The 19220-nt window shown below is 40.7% G+C and overlaps 1 protein-coding gene across 2 annotated transcripts in view; it reads right to left on the bottom strand.

Annotated features, from left to right (window-relative positions):
• Window positions 1-16947, bottom strand: part of TNPO3 (transportin 3) — a 79724-nt gene extending 62777 nt beyond the window's left edge. Inside the window, exons 1-2 of one of the 2 annotated variants that reach the window (XM_005905264.2) lie at window positions 16470-16946; window positions 2175-2335 (exon numbers count right to left, since the gene is read on the bottom strand). Coding sequence is in view for 1 of the 2 variants with exons in the window: in XM_005905262.2 (XP_005905324.1) it covers window positions 16470-16589 (120 nt within the window). In the remaining variant the exon portion in view is untranslated. Of the gene's footprint in view, window positions 1-2174; window positions 2336-16469 lie in introns of both variants that reach the window. The other variant, XM_005905262.2, reaches the window with a different exon arrangement.
• Between the last annotated feature and the right edge of the window lie 2273 nt (window positions 16948-19220).

The following is a 19220-nucleotide window of genomic DNA, read 5'->3' as shown; positions in this document are numbered from 1 at the left end:
CCACGCAACTCCACCAAATATTCAGGAGAAAGAACCGGGATAGAGCAGGAAACCAGAGAAAACCTCTTTGGTGGCACAATCCTAGAGGACAGGAGTAGCCACAACTGCAGAAAGGATACAAAAAGCTCTGACTAGACCCTTCTCTACTGAATAAAAGTCTTATTTGGTGTGGGAGGGACAGCAAACCATGTCACACACCCTACCCCTCCCCCCACCCCACAAGGCACATGTTAAGTAAGACCCACTGCTATTATACTAAGGGTAACAGAAGAAACCCTCCACCCTACAGGGCAGGGCACAAGGTCTAAGCCCATCATACTGTAATAAGAATACCACCACAGAGGTCTCCTACCACTGAAGGAAGGGTAAAAAAATTTATCCTGCACAAGACCCACCAGATGCAAGACAGCATGAATGCCACAGGGGATGACAATCACTGAGAAAGCCCCACCAAGGAGAACACTGGACACTGGAGGTGCTGAAGACCATGTACCCCAGATGAGGGCAACAGGGAATGATGACCCTGTCCCCAACTCTCCCAAACAAATGCTAAACACATCATATTCAAACTCATGAAAGCCAGAGATAAAGAAAAATACTGGAGGAGAAATCCTTTTTCCTTACTACTGAGGTACCCTTGACTGCAACAGTTCAATTGTAGTACTTTATATTGTAATTATTTGGGCCTTTGTTCATCTTTTCTAATAGATTATAAGCTCTTCAAAAGGAAAAAGTGAAAGTGAAAGTGAAGTTGCTCAGTCGTGTCCGACTCTTTGCAAAGAACAACCTTAATTATTTCTGCATTTTTCAAAACTTCCCTAGCCATAGAGCAATATAAATAAATCTATATTAAATCAGGGGCTTCCCACGTGGCTCAGGGGTAAAGAATCCCTGCCAATGCAGAAGATGCCAAGTTTCAACCCCTGGGTCAGGAAGATCCCCTAGAGTATTCTTGCCTGAATACCCACTTCAGTATTCTTGCCTGAAAAATCCCATGGTCAGAAGAGCCTGGCGGGCTATAGTCCACAGGGTCGTAAATTACTGGACGCAAAGCACACACGCACATATTAAATTACTAAATATGAAGCAAAATGACAAGATGCTATCATCTCATAAACCTACAACACCTCTTTGACTTCCGTAACACAAAGCCTACTCTTTTGCTAGGTAGCTGGGATACTTACTGGATTGGGAGTAAATTGTTAAGAGCAGAATCCACAATGTTTAGAAAGTGAAAGAGCAAGAGAAAACAAGCAAACCAGTTCTTTACAGATAAAGAAAACAAGGGCCCTGAAAGGATGAGATGTTTTTCATTCAGAGTCCTCATTTGCCGAACTCTGCTTGCCTTTCTTGTATGGAGCCTTGGTTTTGTTTCCAATATATATTTTGCTTTAGCAATGAAATGAAGCTCAATATGTTCCTAGCCAAAATCTGAAGATTTAAGAATCTCAGAAAAATCTCAGGGGAGGAAAACTTTAAAAGTCTTCCCTAAATGGGAATCTTTTCTAGAATGACCTTACTTTGAAATATTACCAGTATTTCTGAAACAGAAAAAAAAAAGAAGAGAGAGAGAGAGAAGCAGGTAATCTGAGGCAACTAAACCAAATATAAAATCTGCATCTTCTAATGCTCATTATGTTATCATAGTTTTTTGTTTTTTAACTAAACTCAGATGGCAGCTATATGTATTTCCTAGGACAATTCCTAGAAAACTCCCATACTGCTCCATGTGTAAATGTGTCAAGTCATTTCAAGCATCCTTGTTTATCTTGATGCTGCCCCATCCACTGGTCAATGGTGCCTCTCTTTTCAAATATTTGTTCTTTGGAACAAGAATAAAAGACAAGAGTGACCTCTAAAGAAACCTGGGAAACTTGAATATCACAATCTTCTAAGTAAACTGTCAGTGAAAAATTACCCAGGATGATACTGCCAGTACTATATATTAAGAGGTCATAATTTGTCCCTTTATTTTGAATTCCAGGAGGGTTTAAAAATTGTTGGCATCCAAACAGCAAGCAATCTTGTTTTAATCACTGAATCATTAAGAAAATGCAACCAAATCCTGACACCGTAGAGCCTATAGTACACTGTTCACTGCTTTTCCCCTCTGCTAAGCTGCAGAAAGAAGAAAGGAAAAGGGATTCTTTACAAGGAGAGAATAAAGCACTTACACTTCATAGGACTTTCTAGCCACAGATGCCAGGTGCTACCCACTGAAATCCAGGCTTGAACTAAGCTCCACATTTCTGAAAGGACCATCTCAACCGAAGCCTGGGGCTCAGAGTCAGCAGGAGGAAGCTGCAGCTCCCACTAGCAGCACATTTCAAAGAGGCTGCAACAAGAGAACATTTTCCATTTAAGCAACTAATTCCAATCTTCCATTTCACAAAGCAGTAGCAGAACAGCCCTTTATATGAGTCTTTTCAAAAGACATTTCCATGACTATGTGATGAATATGAAACAGGCGATGGCCCAGCAATCCTTTGACTAACACGCTCCAAGTCTTTCATTATACTACTCAGCAGATCCTAAAAGTACTTGCTCTTTTTTTCTTTAATAGTCACGACTGCTCCAACTCATTTCTACAATAACAGTTCTGCTGTTATCAACAGAAACTGCTGAATCGACAGAAATCAATGAGCAGACCCTTAACAATGCAAGTCCACACCCAGATAGGGGCCTAAGGATTCATTAGCTGCCAAAAATCAGAAGCAGATTAGAGCTGGTAGTTAATCCTATACAAAAACTCCTCAAATTAAGTAGACTTACTCAGAATACTTCTCTGAAAACAGAAAAGTTATAGCAAATAGAAAATTACATTCTGGAAATAAAGATATTTCAATGGGAAAAAAACAAATATTTCAATGGGATTTGAAAAGTAAGCATAAATGTGTCAGGTTGCTGTACTTTTTAAAAGCATTTCAATTAACGAATAATACATTTATTAAATGTTTATAGTATCCTGGAAGGAGAGGAAGACTAGGTAAGAGTACAGTAAAAAGAACCCTTAAAAAACACTGTCAACCAGACAATGTAACATTTTAGACATATGACCTATAACAATATAGTATAGAGCTAGAAAATCAGAATTTCCCAAATCAAGAAAAAATCATTTTCATGAGACAGGTAAGGAACAAACTAGTTTTATTAACCTGAAAAAGAGAAAGTATTTTTTAAGTCAGTCAACTATCTTAAGGTTTTGTATCTAATCCATTATGAAACTTTTACAAATTTAAGACAAACTGCTAGGTCTGTCACAAGTTACTTTCTAACGGTTTTCTTAGACAGTGAGGAGAGAAAATGATATGAATGGATATTAAAAAAATATAAGCTATAAGCTCATATTTTATAGCTCTCAAAAGATAACCATCACTACCTAAAACTGTTATCTTTCAAAATAATTTGTTTTGCAAGATGGCCTGAAATACAGAAACTATGATGAAATGAAACTTAGCTAATACCTTCACCACAGCAGTAATGAGTAAACAATTCCCAACTCCAAACACAGCGCCTAAGTGAAAAATAATCATAAAGCCCTTAGTGAGCTCCCAGAACCATAAAATACCCATGTTTGCATAAACAACTACTTTTCTAGAAGCAAAAAAGCTCATTTATAGAGATAAGTTCAGTCAATTTACATTTCCACAGCCATCCCCATAATAACCGAACAGATAATTAAAAGAGAGACATTATTTCCCTTATGGGAGGGAAGAGATTCCTGGCTAAAAATAATTATTTAAAACATCAAAAGCTACTCAAATTCCAAAAGAAACACTCAAACACTGTTCAAGACAATTTTGGAAGACTGCAGTGCCCGTATGTATCACTCTATCTTGATCTCAGTGAGAGGAATCAGGAAGACCAAATGACTACACCCACTGCACACTGTGGTCTCCTCAGTTTCTGATTAAATCCAAGTGTTTCTGGGACAAGCGTTTCAAACAGTCCTGAGTTATAAAATAAACTTTGTCAAATAAACTTTGGCTCAAATCTGTAGCTGTTGGTCACATATATTATGATACTGAGAAATTTTGCCAATATTTTTTCCCAACAACTATAAAGAATTCCTATCCAAATTAAAAACCCTAAGTCACCTATACATGTGACTCATTAACCCTCAAGACTGGCCCTGAAAAAACATATGTCTGGATCTGTAAGATCAACTTGGGTTAGGAGTGACTGAAGCATACATTTCTTGAAAATCAATTCACTGTGGACCTTAATAATTACACTGGGCAGCCCCGCTTTAAAAGTAGAAAATGGGTATTTATCGCGGATTAAATCATGGAGTTCTCTAAAAAATAAATAAATAAATAAAAGTAGAAAATGCCAAGCTTGAAACCATTTCAAGCAAATGAGTAGCCCATATGAGGGCTTCCTAAAAGCTGAAAATATGGGAAATGGATTTCCTTTAATCACTGGTCTCCATTCCTGCCTATCTGAACAAGTTTTTTTTATAACAACTCATATAAACCTGAAGAATGAGAGTACTATTAGACATACTAAGCTACACTAATACCCTGCTGAAGATTCAAGTTTTTTAACCATGTAGAAATATGAGATGCTAGCTTAAGGTTTAATAAAAAATGCATTATAGTGTCAGAAAACTCTGAATGCTTATGTAAAAATATATACCTTTTTAGGACTAGTTCTAAGTATATTCTTCTGCTTTAGGGTCATGTATAAAGGGTATTAATAATGGCTGAGACAGAAAATACAAGTAACAATTAATACAGAGAAAAACTGAAAAGAAGAGTGCTTTGGGCTTGGGGAAAAAAAAAAAGTAAAAAACATATAAACTCTGTTAACAGAAATTTCTTACCAAAAGAAAAAAAATACAAATTTCATAATATTTTCATTTTGAGAAGTCTAACCAGAAAGAGGAAAAAATTAAATTGATACTTTCAAGGGTTTCTGCACGCCAAACACAACAAAATTATTCCCATTAGCAGTACTGTGAACTTCCAATAAAGAGAAATAAACTTCTCTCTAGAACTTCACCAGTTTAAAACACTCTGGTAATATTTCAGTACCAGGGTACATGGTAGGGCAATACAGGAGAGACAATCTGAGCAAGCTCAACTTTCTAAGAATTACATCTGTTTTTGAGTTCAACAGAGCTTATGAGACTTCTCTCGTGGTCCAGCAGTTAAGACTCCGAGCTTCCACTGTAGGAGGCATGGGTATCTGGTTGGGGAACTAAGATCCTGTATGCCACACAGCGCAGTCAAAGAAACGGGGAGTGGGGAAGAGTCTAAAATTCTATAAAATCTAGAAAATAGCACATTGGTTCCTCAAATAAAAAACAAAAAACACAGAATTACAATATGATCCAGCAACTCCCCTTCTGGTGATATACTCAAAAGAATTAATAGAAGAGATTCCAAAAGATATCTCTACACCTGTGCTCATAACAGCATTATTCATAATAGCCAAAACGCGGAAGCTACCCAAGTGTGTACCAACAGATGAATGGATAAACAATATACGGTATATACATACATTCTTATTCAGCCTTAAAAAGGGATGAAATCCATCTACAACATGGATGAACCCTGAAGGCATTAAGTGAAACATGCCAGTCACAAAAGGACAAATACTGTAGGATTCTACTTATATGAGGTACCTCGAGTAGTCAAGCCCATGGAGACAAACGGCAGAATGGTGGCTGCCAGGGACTATGGGGAGAAATGGGGAGTTAGTTAACCATATTTAATGTGTACAAATTTTTCAGTTTTATAATACGAGAAAAGTTCTGGAGATGGATGGTGGTGATGTTTGTACTGTATTATTCTATTCATAAGGTACTTGGAGTAGTCAAATTTATAGAGGAAAAAAAGCAGAATGGTGGTTACCAGGAGTTGAAGAGAGGAGGGAATGGAGAATTATTCTTCAACAGTTACAGAGTTTTAGTTTAGAAAGATGAAAAATTCTAGAGATAGCACTGACTGTTGTTCAGTCACTAAGTCATGTCCACTCTTTGCAATCCCATGGACTACAGAACCCAAGGCTTCCCTGTCCTTCACTATCTCCCAGTTTGTTCAAACTCATGTCCATCAAGTCGGTGATACCCAAACATCTCATCCTCTGCCACCCCTTCTACTTTTGCCTTCAATCTTTCCCAGCATCAGAGTCTTTTCCAGTGAGTCGGCTCTTCACATTAGGTGGGCAAAGTATTGGAGCTTCAGCATCAGTCCTTCCAAAGAATATTCAGGACTGATTTCCTTTAGGATTGACTGTCTTGATCTCCTTGTTGTCCAAGTGACTCTCAAGAGTCTCCAGCACCATAATTCAAATGCATCAATTTTTCAGTGCTCAGCCTTCTTTATAATCCAACTCTCATATCCGTACATGACCACTGGAAAAATCATAGCTTTGACTATATGGACCTTTGTTGGCAAAATGATGTCTCCACTTTTTAATATGCTGTCTAGGTTTGTAGCACTGATTAACTTTCTAATATTTTGCACGTTTTGAAATGTTTATTTTTATATGATTATATTTAAAATTTTAGTAAAGACAGAGAATGAGATAGTTGGATGATATCACCGACTCAATGGACATGAGTTTAAGTAAACTGCAGGAGTTGGCGATGGACAGGGAAGCCTGGTGTGCTGCAGTCCATGGGATCACAGAGTCAGACACGACTGAGCAACTGAAATGAACTGAAATAAAACTATATTGATCATATTGTGGTGATGGTTGCACAACAACATGAATGTACCTAATACCACTGAACTATATACCTAAAAATAGTTAAAATGTTAAGTTAGAAAATGTAGCAGTGGGACATCTCTGGTGGTCCAGTGGCTAAGACTCTGTGCTCCCAATACAGAGGGCCTGGGTTCAATCCCTGGTCAGGGAACTAGATCCCACATGCTGCAACGAAGATCAAAGATCCTAGATCCTGTGTGCTGCAACTAAGATCCAGTGCAGCCAAATAAATAAATATTTTTTAGAAAATGTAGCAGTGCCCTGGTAATTTTATATTCTGTTTCAAACCATCAACTGGTGAAAGCCTGGGAAGATGAGAAATAAACTAATCAAAATACAGATGAATGTCACCAGATAATAGACTACAATGGCCAAAGAAATACCATCACAAATCTTCATTCATAAGCTCCAATACAACAAGGACGTGAAATGACTATATTTGCACTGTCTAAGACCTGGAATGTGGCAATGCAAATAAGGCATTGATCTTAATTAGCTCAAATTTAAATAGCCACATTAGCCATATGGGTAATGGTAATCATATTAGACAACATAACCAGACTGGTACACTATTATATTCAGTAGAAAGGTCTTTGGTTTTTACCACTTATATACTCCCATTTTCCAGCAATGCAAAGCATTCAGTATTCCTATATTCACTGAACTGACCCCACAGAAGTAATACAGGAACATTTTCTATTTTCTGGAAAGTTTGCCTTTAGAAAACAGGTTTCATAGTCACTTGACTGGAAGATGAGAGCAGAAGCATTAAAAGACTTCTAGATTTTCAGGTGAATCAAATCAATGACTGCATTGCTAGGGGAAAAATCAAAGATTCTAGGTTTTAGAACTAAAAAGAATCAAGAAACTCCAAAGAGGAAAATTACTAGGAAAGAAGTTTGAAACTGATACTCCATGACCCATGACCTTCCAGATATATTTAGAAGAAAATTCTCAAGGCTATGTGATAAACCAATGCCAACTTAGTGTATCAGAGCATGATTCGATTCCAGTTGATTTATGTCTTTGGATTCTTTTCATCGATCCCTTTTCAGTCTAGAGAGTGAACTAGGAAACTTCTGAGATAACCTCTAATCCACAGACTGTCTCCATAAAGGTAGTTTCCTTCTTCTAATCTAAGTTAAAAATTTAGGACAAATGAGTAGCACAGTTTATTAGCCCTATAAAGAGATGGTCTTTCCTTCCAATACTACACCTACTCATTTTGGTTACTTAGAGGTAAACAAAGGAAAGTAGGTATTCAAAATAGTCCATTGCTAAACAGGCTTCCTTTAAAATGTCTCACAATAATTTTCTTTCTTTAAAAACACTCTAAAGATAATCAGTGATATCTGCCTATCACATAAAACAAAAACATGGCTCTCAGTTGTTTCCAAGAATTGTGGTGAAAAAAAGTTACAAGTAATGACAGTAGATTCTTCTAAAAATGGCTACTTTATACAAATCTCAGAGAAAGAAAAGATGTTAATGTGTGGCATGGGCAGAACCATATCCAAATTACACCTTTATACCAAATCTACTGTCCCTAGGGTCCATTAAAACTATACTAAATGGCTCTAAGTTTAGTAAAGTATGGGGTTGAGGGAAGTAAAGACAATAGTTTTTCAAAACGTCTATTATTCAAAGCGGTTTTGAAACAAACCAGGTAGATTCTATTCCTTATCAATTTAATTTTTCTTGTTATTTTCTTAGGGACTATACAGTTTGGATGCTACTTTATTTGGTATAATTTTAGTTACCACATCTTCTGTTTTTAACTAAAGTAGATTTTTTTTTTTGGTGTGTGGGGCGGGGGCCCACCATGTGGCTTATGGGGATCTCAATTCCCCAACCAGAGATTGAACCCTGGGACCCTGTGAAGTGAAAGCACACAGTCCTAACCACTGAACCGCAAAGGAATTCTTTATCAATTTCAAACTGAAAATTAAAACCTTATGATACTATACTAGCATGATTTCTTACTACACTAAAACACTTTTTACTTAAAATGTCACTTAGTGATCACTTCAAGACAGGATAGTTGTGGCAAAAAGTTCTCCTTTTCTGTACTCAAGTCGTTCAAAGTATAAAATGAGGGTAATAAAAACTTATCTCATAAAGATTGTTCTTTTAGAAGATTTGAAAGACTGAAAACAGAAGGCTGAGTAATATTGTTTATTTTCAGTCACCCACGGATATGTCAGAGAAACGCAGCAAAAATAAATGAAATTCATAGATAAAGACAAATCTGAGTCATCCAACTGCCCCTTTGGAGATGCTACAAGCAGCTATGCGTTCAAGAACATTTTTAAGAACCTGTGTGTGTCAGGCATCTTGATCATTTAATAATCTTGGTTTATTCCTTCAACTATGCATATCAGATTATATAAACTAAATATATAATATAGATACAGATTATAATATATATATAATCTATATCTATATTATATACAGTCTATTAGGGCAGACAAAACAAGTTTTCAAAAAGGTAAAAACATGATAAATGCAATTAAAGTGCTTTAGGTGTTGGGGCAGGGGCGGAAATGAATTTCAGCAGAAGAGAATCAGTTAACACTTTAGACAGAATTTAAGCTAGGTTTTGAAAAGATGGGTTAATTTCTTCATTTGAAGATAGGACTGGGAAAAAGTAATAGGTAAGCACAAAGGTAAGAAAAAAATCAATCATAAAATCAGACAAAGGTAGCATTTCCCCGCTCCTTCCCCTCCAAAATACCCATCTGGTTTCTTTGAGATACTACAGCTTGTGTGAGTGTTGATGCGAAAAGACCCAGTAAAGAGGGAGTTCGAGGATACAAGTAAGACATAGGATAATCAAAAGATCAAGGTTCCTGAGAATTCAGAAAATAAGATGCAGAGCACTGCGATCTGACAGAAGCAACTGGATACACATGCTCAAGTTCTTCAAATCAGACGTGAAGGGATGGTGGTAAATTGAAGAAAGAAGAGAATGACAGTGCTTGAAAAATACAAGACCTAACAAAGAAAAGGGCCAGTCAATGGAATAAGGTTTTGATAAAATTCAAGAACTAAGTAAGACTTCTTAACTCAATCAAACTGACTGAAACATCAGTTTGCCTGAGGGTTCCTTCCAAAGTTAGAGTAAAAAGTTTTTCCCCCTCCAAAGGTGAGGGAACCCATAAGAACAAAGAATGCAAACATAAACAATATTAACAAAACTGTGAAAACTAGAAAGCGCACACACACACACACACACACACACACACACATGCACACACATGCTCAGTTATCTTTGGGACCCCGTGGACTGTAGCCCACCAGGCTCCTCTGTCCATGGAATTTTCCAGGCAAGAATACTGGAGTGTGTTGCCATGTCCTACTCAAGGGGATCTTCCTGACACAGGGATTGAACCTCCGTCTCCTGCATCTCCTGAAATGGCAGGTGGATTCTCTACCACTGCATCACTGGGGAAGTCCCAGAAAGCTAATGGGTGAGGGTTAACCCTCTGAGCAGGTCTGAGAAAGTGGAAATTTGCCTGCCGGCAGGGAGGGAAGAAGGGATAAGCATGGTGGAAGCCAAGGGGGCAAACTGTAGGAAATCAACCCTAAATATTAATTGGAAGGATTGATGCTGAAGCTCCAATACTGTGGCCACCTGATGTTAAGAGCAGACTCATTGGAAAAGACCCTGATGCTGGGAAAGATTGAGGGAAGGGGGAGAATGACAGAGAATGAGATGGTTGGATGGCATCACTGAGTCAATGGACATGGGTTTGAGTAAACTTCAGGAGACAGTGAAGGACAGGGAGTCCTGGCATGCTGCAGTCCAAGGGGGTCACAAAGAGCCAGACATGACTGAGTGACTGAACAACAACAACAATAAAGGGGGCAAACTCCCTGATTTGCAAAATCCCAGAAAAGCTCAAGAACTGCAAGTACTGAGGTACATCTGAAGAAAGAAACAGAAAACAGAACAAATGGAACAGAAAACAAAGAAATGGGTTCAAAAACCTTTGCCAGCAGTTTAGTTTCCTAGATTTTCTCCCTGACTCTTGAGGGACCAGGATACTATAACTATCCTCTCACCATCACAAAGACTCAAGGTTTAGTTTGGAGAGACTACAGTAGAACTCTGGACTTTTGGACAACAGGCTCACCTATGGATGGGAGTATCATACTGAAAATAGATTAAATAAAGTCTATATACTTAGTGGTGAGATCCAGCCTCCAGCTGATTCTCCCATATGCCACCAGCAGGCTAGTTTATAACTCCCCACCCCCACCCAGGAGAACACCAGAGAACTCTCAGAGTAAAAAAAGTGATCCAAGAAAAAAGACCAACGAAGTCAATGAGAAAGAAGAGATGAAGGTCCCTTTTATATTATCTGTCAAATCAGGGAGTAATCCAAAAAAAGATCATGGGATCCACGATTCAGTGCATCCAATACAAGAGAACGGAATTCCCTTAGGATGGTGAGATCCCAGGACAATAGTTATGCAACAGACCTGGAGAGCAACCAGATCAGATTGGAGCAGGAAGATAGAGGGCTCTCAGGGAAGGTTTTCTTCCAACAAAAATGGAAACAGATTACCAGTGTGAACATACTAAGAGGATATTTACACCTACTAACAGAATTTGGGATGGATTACTGTAGATACACAGAAAATAAAGCAAACGTTAAAAAAAAAGAAAAAAATTTTCACCAAAATTGCACAAAAAGAAATTATCATGATACATATGTTTCATGATTCACAATAGGTAATGTGGTACCTATGTTAGAGTAATGGGGTATGAAGAAGTGAAAGGAGCCTAAATCTTCATCTTTCATAAGAGAAAGTCTATATAAGACTGCTCTCTTTTTATCCTCAATCTTGTAAAACTATTTCCATTTTATAACTTTCAGAAAGTTTTCGAAGTCTGGTTTAAAACTTATTTTAACAATAATACCTTGTTATTAAGCTAATAGTTAATAACCTTAATTTTTGTAAAAATTAAAATTATGTAAGACTTCAAAAAACCAAAAAGTACTATATCACATTATTTGAGATTCTTGAGTCAGCAAAATAGAAGAATTTCAGTAGGTTATGTGATCAGAGCTCAATGTGTGAGTCAGTGATTTGGGGGCTTGGTGATTTTTTTTTTAGCAATGACAAGATCCAAGATGTGACTGTGTGACCAGGTAACTGAGAAAAAGAAGGGAATTAAGAAGCCAATGTGTTAGCTGAGTTAGCTGAATTGTAAAATGATGACGTGTGACTGTGCTATTTTCCAGGTCCACTTTTCCGCTCTTCACTACCATGTTTTCTGCCCCAGTGTGCTTGACCTCTATGGAACAGATCAACAGGTTCCTGAGTTCCCTAGTTAAGGGTTGGGTTTGCCCAATGGGGAATCCCAAGAGGAAGTTAGGAGAATAAAGTGTAGATATTTATTCCTCCAACTTCCTCCCTGCAAAATCACCTCAAGACGGCTGCTGCTGCTAAGTCACTTCAGTCGTGTCCGACTCTGTGCGACCCCATAGACAGCAGCCCACCAGGCTCCCCCGTCCCTGGGATTCTCCAGGCAAGAACACTGGAGTGGGTTGCCATTTCCTTCTCCAACGCACAAAAGTGAAAAGTCAAAGTGAAGTCGCTCAGTTGTGTCCGACTCTTCACAACCCCACGGACTGCAGCCTACCAGGTTCCTCCGTCCATGGGATTTTCCAGGCAAGAGTACTGGAGTGGGGTGCCATTGCCTTCTCCTTCAAGATGGCTAGGGCCCTTCAAATGAAAACTACCATTCCTCTCAAGGCAGTCAACTCCATATTCCTCTTGAGAGCTCAAGAAGTAACCACTCCCTATCTTATTTCTTATGGCTTAGGGCTATTAACAGTTTGGCTACAGGTTTCCATATTATGTTTAATGGCACATTATATCCGCATCTTTATAAATAGTACCTTTATAAAACAAACCCTTCTCAAATTAGCCTATTTCACGTGTGCATGTTTCTGTTGGGACCTGACTGACTGTAAACAGTGATGATGATGGTGAAGACGCAGGGCTGTTATAGAGACTCAGTTCAGTTCAGTCACTCAGTCGTGTCCGACCCCACTGACTGCGGCACGCCAGGCCTCCCTGTCCATCACCAACTCCCGGAGTCTACCCAAACTCACGTCCATTGAGTCGGTGATGCAATCTAACCATCTCTTCCCCTGTCGTCCCCTTCTCCTCCCACCCTCAATCTTTCCCAACATCAGGGTCTTTTCAAATGAGTCAGCTCTTCACATCAGGTGGCCAAAGTATTGGAGTTTCAGCTTCAAAATGAACACCCAGGACTGATTTCCTTTAGGATGGACTGGCTGGATCTCCTTGCAGTCCAAGGGATTCTCAAGAGTCTTCTCCAACACCACAATTCAAAAGCATCAATTCTTCAATGCTCAGCTTTCTTTATAGTCCAACTCTCACATCCATACATGACCACTGGAAAAACCATAGCCTTGACTAGATGGCCTGTGTTGACAAAGTAATGTCTCTGCTTTTTAATATGCTGTCTAGGTTGGTCACGGAGAAGGCAATGGCATCCCACTCCAGTACTCTTGCCTGGAAAATCCCATGGACGGAGGAGCCTGGGAGGCTGCAGTCCATGGGGTCGAGAAGAGTCGGACACAACTGAGCGACTTCATTTTGACTTTTCACTTCCACTTTTCACTTCCGTGCGTTGGAGAAGGAAATGGCAACCCAGTGCAGTGTTCTTGCCTGGAGAATCCCAGGGACAGGGGAGCCCGCTGGGCTAGCGTCTATGGGGTCACACAGAGTCGGACACAACTGAAGTGACTTAGCAGCAGCAGGTTGGTCATAACTTTTCTTCCAAGGAGTTACTGCTGCTGCTGCTAAGTCGATTCAGTCGTGTCCGACTCTGTGCAAGCCCATAGACGGCAGCCCACCAGGCTCCCCCGTCCCTGGGATTCTCCAGGAAAGAACACTGGAGTGGGTTGCCATTTCCTTCTCCAATGCATGAAAGTGAAAAGTGAAAGGGAAGTCGCTCAGTCGTGTCCAACTCCTAGCGACCCTATGGACTGCAGCCTACCAGGCTCCTCCGTCCATGGGATTTTCCAGGCAAGAGTACTGGAGGGGGGTGCCATTGCCTTCTCCATTCCAAGGAGTAAGCGTCTTTTAATTTCTTGGCTGCAGTCACCATCTGCAGTGATTTTGGAGCCCAAAAAAATTAAGTCTGTCACTGTTTCCCCATCTATTTGCCATGAAGTGATGGGACCAGATGCCATGATTTTAGTTTTCTGAATGTTGAACTAGTGGAAAGTAAATAGCTAATATTTAAGTAGCAATTACTAACATATTTCGAGTTATAGGTTTCAAGAAATTTGTTAAGCTCTTTGCAGGTATTAACTTAAACATTACAAATATTCCATGGCAGCAAAATTTTTTTTGTCTGGTTCATTTCCATATACCAACACCTAGTAGCTGGTACATGGTAAGCACTCAAACACTGATTTAAAATACAATAAGCAGGTTTGGTAAAGAAGAGCTGGCTTTTGGTGTGGTGAAGCATTTCTCCTACTTTTACCTTGAAAACTTTAAGATCAGGGACATGTGGCTTCCCAGATCACAGTTCAGTCCAGTTCAGTTCAGTCGCTCAGTCATGTCCAACTCTTTGCTACCCCATGAACTGCAGCGCGCCAGGCCTCCCTGTGCATCACCAACTCCTGGAGTTTACCCAAACTCAAGTCCATTGAGTCGGTGATGCCATCCAACACCTCATCCTCTGTCGTCCCCTTCTCCTCCCGGACTCAATCTTTCCCAGTATCAGGGTCTTTTCAAATGAGTCAGCTCTTTGCATCAGGTGGCCAAAGTATTGGAGTTTCAGCTTCAACATCAGTCCTTCCAATGAACACCCAGGACTGATCTCCCTTAGGATGGACTGGCTGGATCTCCTTGCAGTCCAAGGGACTCTCAAGAGTCTTCTCCAACACCACAGTTCAGAAGCATCAATTCTTCGGTGCTCAGCTTTCTTTATAGTCCAACTATCACATCTATACATGACCACTGGAAAAACCAGAGCCTTGACTTGAAGGACCTTTGCTGACAAAATAATGTCTCTGCTTTTGAATATGCTATCTAGGTTGGTCATAACTTTCCTTCCAAGGAGAAAGTGTCTTTTAATTTCATGGCTGCAATCACCATCTGCAGTGATTTTGGAGCCCAAAAAAATAAAGTCAGCCACTGTTTCCACTGTTTCCTCATCTATTTCCCATGAAGTGATGGGACCAAATGCCATGATCTTAGTTTTCTGAATGTTGAGCTTTAAGCCAACTTTTTCACTCTCCTCTTTCACTTTCATCAAGAGGCTCTTTAGTTCTTCTTCGCTTTCTGCCATAAGGGTGGTGTCATCTGCATATCTGAGGTTATTTCCCAGATCACAAAAACTAACTAAACACTAAGACCCCTGATGGCTTCTTCAGTAGTAAAGAATCTATCTGCCTGCCAATACAGAAGCAGGCCCAATCCCTGAGTCTAGAAGATTCTCTGGAGAAGAAAAATAGAAACTCACTCCAGTATTCTTCTTGCCTGGGAAATTTCATGGACAGAGGAGCCTGGCAGGCCACAGTCCTTGAGGTCGCAAGAGTCAGATTCAACTTAACAACTAAATAACAACAACATCTAAGACCATATAAGAATGATTTTCTTATGTAGCCTACAATGAGTTATATTCCTTTCTCCTCTCATGGGGTCATCCAGGACTTGAGTTTCCGATTTTTTTTTTTTTTTTAAGTGTAATATTCAAAGTCAAGGTAGCCAATTTTAAAATACTTATTATGCACTTACAGCCAAGGAGCCCTCAAAAGGGCAGAGCATCTTTAAGTACTAGTTTTGAGTTTTAAAAAAGAAATGGGAAGGGAGGGGGCAAATTTAAAAATATGCTTAGGCATATGAAATGCAAAAATAAGAAAGGTAAAGTCAACAAGATCACCAAGTATACATACCCACACAGAATTAAAGCAAAGCAAAGGTAAGTGGGAAAATTAGGGGAGGAAGCATAATGCACGTGATTCAAATGCGCAAAATACAATGCATATAATAGGTTGCAATAAATTAATCCCCTCATTGGATGCTGACACGATTATCTGTAATAATCAAGGCAGCTTTGATATCTATATCTTACAAAGAAGGTAAAACTCAGGAGAAAGATAAGATTAAAGAACTGCAAAGATTTTCTGAAACCAAAATTGATTTTTTTTATGTTGCGCTCCAAAACACAAGAAAAACTCACGTGGATAAGGATCCAGAAACGTGAGAAGCTACGAGAATACAATACTCAAACGAGAGTGAAGAGCAGCAAAGAACAGTTAAGGTGTAAGCTACGACTGGAAAGGAATTACCGGACGTAACACCTAGACATCGAAGAGAGACGGATAAAGCATCCTTAGAAGATGGAGAAAGACCGGGATTGGATTTGGTTGAAGAAAGACAAAACAGAAAAGCAAGGCCTAAGAAGCAAGTAGCAGCAAGTGTAAAACTTAAGAGGAACAGATCGAAGCCACAAGCAAGAAGTACAGGACTTACAAATCACATTCTACGGGGAGGGGAAAGAGCCACTTCGCGACCGACCAGTGCAACTAGTTTCCGAAAAGCGGCGGCGATGTAGGTTCGCAGCCCCACCCCGCGGGAGCAGCTCCTCCCCAAGGAAGACCTCACAAGGCCAACCGCTGGACTCCAGCTCGAGCCTAGGTCCTATCCCGCCCTTGCCCCGCGGCGCAGAACGGCCTCTCCCGGCCCCTCACCGAACGCTGCAGCTCCCCAAGCCAAAACGAGGCGCGTTCCTTTCCGCTGGGATCTGGGTCGTGGTACAGCGCCTGCACTGCCTGGTACACGAGCTGCAGTGTCGGCTTTGCTCCTTCCATGGTGGTAGCGGTGGTGGCGGCAGCGACGGTTCTGGCTCTTCTCCCGAGGCTCCTCCGATTGCTCCGCCCTCGCGCTTCCTCACTGTGTCGGCCACGGCCGCTCCCTGACTGGCGCCATCTCCTCTTTGGCCGTTACCAGGGCAGATGGGTTCCTCGTGGAAGTTACCCCCTCGGAAACACAGGTTAGATTGTATTCAAGTTCCTGGTCGTTTTTCCGATCTTCCCACAAGACTCCACACTTCTGAATCCAGACGCCGGTGCTAGCTTCCTGACCTGCTGACTTGCCCTCCGAAGGCTGTCCCGGCAAGACAGAGACCACGAAGCTTACCTCAACAGCTTTACCCGGACCGGAAGCAGCAGCACCAAAATCTTTGGCACACTTCCGTCTGGTGCGTTGTAAACGGCCTCCGTGCCGGCACGCCTCCTCTTTTCTCCCCCCCCCCGCCGGAAGTGACCCTACAGGGACAGGAGCCGGTAAGAAGTGAATCTCTGCATTTCTTGCTTGGGACTGGAGCTCTGCGATCCTCGTGGCGCGCACACCTGTACAGCTTTCCCCCTTTCTTCCCCCTTCCGACTTTTTCAGCCCTTCCCAGAGAATCCTTTAGGACCCCCGTGGACAAGTCGAGTCAATTCAACTGTGGCCTGACACTGACTGTACTGGAAAGCCATGGATGACTTAAGACAGAATTTGTATACTGACTCTAATGGAGGTGACAGACATACAATCAAATAACTAGCGTACAAACCTGGGAAATGTGCCATGTTGAAAAAAAATAGAAAATACCTAGAACCCTCTATCCACGAAATTCTTACACCCAAAAGGGTGTAATTCCATTGCTCAGGACACTGACTCCAGAGTATTTGCACAAACACACTGAATTGTGTTTTTGTGTATGCCTTTCATACTGAATCAAACATCAATTCTACAACAATTCTGAATACACAAAAGAATATACAAATCTTGGAATCCGTACTAGGGAGAAAATTTCGAAACATTGCTATGTCTCCTTTGCAATAATAAATAACTGTTCAGTTCAGTTCACCTCAGTCGCTCAGTCGTCCGACTTTGCTACCCCATGAATCGCAGCACGCCAGGCCTCCCTGTCCATCACCAACTCCCGGAGTTCACTCAAATCCAGCCATCTCATCCTCTGTCGTCCCCTTCTCCTCCTGCCCCCAATCCCTCCCAGCATCAGAGTCTTTTCCAGTGAGTCAGCTCTTCGCATGAAGTGTCCAAAGTATTGGAGTTTCAGCTTTAGCATCAGTCCTTCCAATGAACACCCAGGACTGATCTCCTTTAGAATGGACTGGCTGGATCTCCTTGCAGTCCAAGGGACTCTCAAGAGTCTTCTCCAATACCACAGTTCAAAAGCATCAGTTCTTTGGCGCTCAGCTTTCTTCACAGTCCACCTCTCACATCCATACATGACTACTTCAAAAACCATAGCCTTGACTAGATGGACATTTGTTGGCAAAGTAATGTCTCTGCTTTTGAATATGCTATCTAGGTTGGTTATAACTTTCCTTCCAAGGAGTAGGCCTCTTTTAATTTCATGGCTACAATCACCATCTGCAGTGATTTTGGAGCCCAAAAAAATAAAGTCTGACACTGTTTCCCCATCTATTTTCCATGAAGTGATGGGACCAGATGCCATGATCTTCGTTTTCTGAACGTTGAGCTTTAAGCCAACTTTTTCACTCTCCTCTTTCACTTTCCTCAAGAGGCTTTTTAGTTCCTCTTCACTTTCTGCCATAAGGGTGGTGTCATCTGCATATCTGAGGTTATTGATATTTCTCCCGGCAATCTTGATTCCCGCTTGTGCTTCTTCCAGCCCAGCGCTTCTCATGATGTACTCTGCATATAAGTTAAATAAGCAGGGTGACAATATACAGGCTTGGCGTACTCCTTTTCCTATTTGGAACCAGTCTGTTGTTCCATGTCCAGTTCTAACTGTTGCTTCCTGACCTACATATAGGTTTCTCAAGAGACAGATCAGGTGGTCTGGTATGCCCATCTCTTTCAGAATTTTCCACAGTTTATTGTGATCCACACAGTCAAAGGCTTTGACATAGTCAATAAAGCAGAAATAGATGTTTTTCTGGAACTCTCTTGCTTTTTTGATGATCCAGCGGATGTTGGCAATTTGATCTCTGGTTCCTCTGCCTTTTCTAAAACCAGCTTGAACATCTGGAAGTTCACGGTTCACGTATTGCTAAAGCCTGGCCTGGAGAATTTTGAGCATTACTTTACTAGCAAGTGAGATGAGTGCAATTGTGTGGTAGTTTGAGCAATCTTTGGCATTGCCTTTCTTTGGGATTGGAATGAAAACTGACCTTTTCCAGTCCTGTGGCCACTGCTGAGTTTTCCAAATTTGCTGGCATATTGAGTGCAGCACTTTCACAGCATCATCTTCCAGGATTTGAAATAGCTCAACTGGAATTCCATCACCTCCACTAGCTTTGTTCGTAGTGATGCTTTCTAAGGCCCACTTGACTTCACATTCCTAGAGCCAGGATGTCTGGCTCTAAGTGAGTGATCACACCATCGTGATTATCTTGGTTGTGAAGATCTTTTTTGTACAGTTCTGTGTATTCTTGCCACCTCTTCTTAATATCTTCTGCATCTGTTAG

Source organism: Bos mutus, chromosome 4 (genome assembly GCF_027580195.1).
Source record: "Bos mutus isolate GX-2022 chromosome 4, NWIPB_WYAK_1.1, whole genome shotgun sequence".
In the NCBI taxonomy this organism is placed as follows: domain Eukaryota; kingdom Metazoa; phylum Chordata; class Mammalia; order Artiodactyla; family Bovidae; genus Bos; species Bos mutus.
The sequence above is the reverse complement of the archived record's forward strand: the minus strand, read 5'-3'. Positions and strand labels throughout refer to the sequence as shown.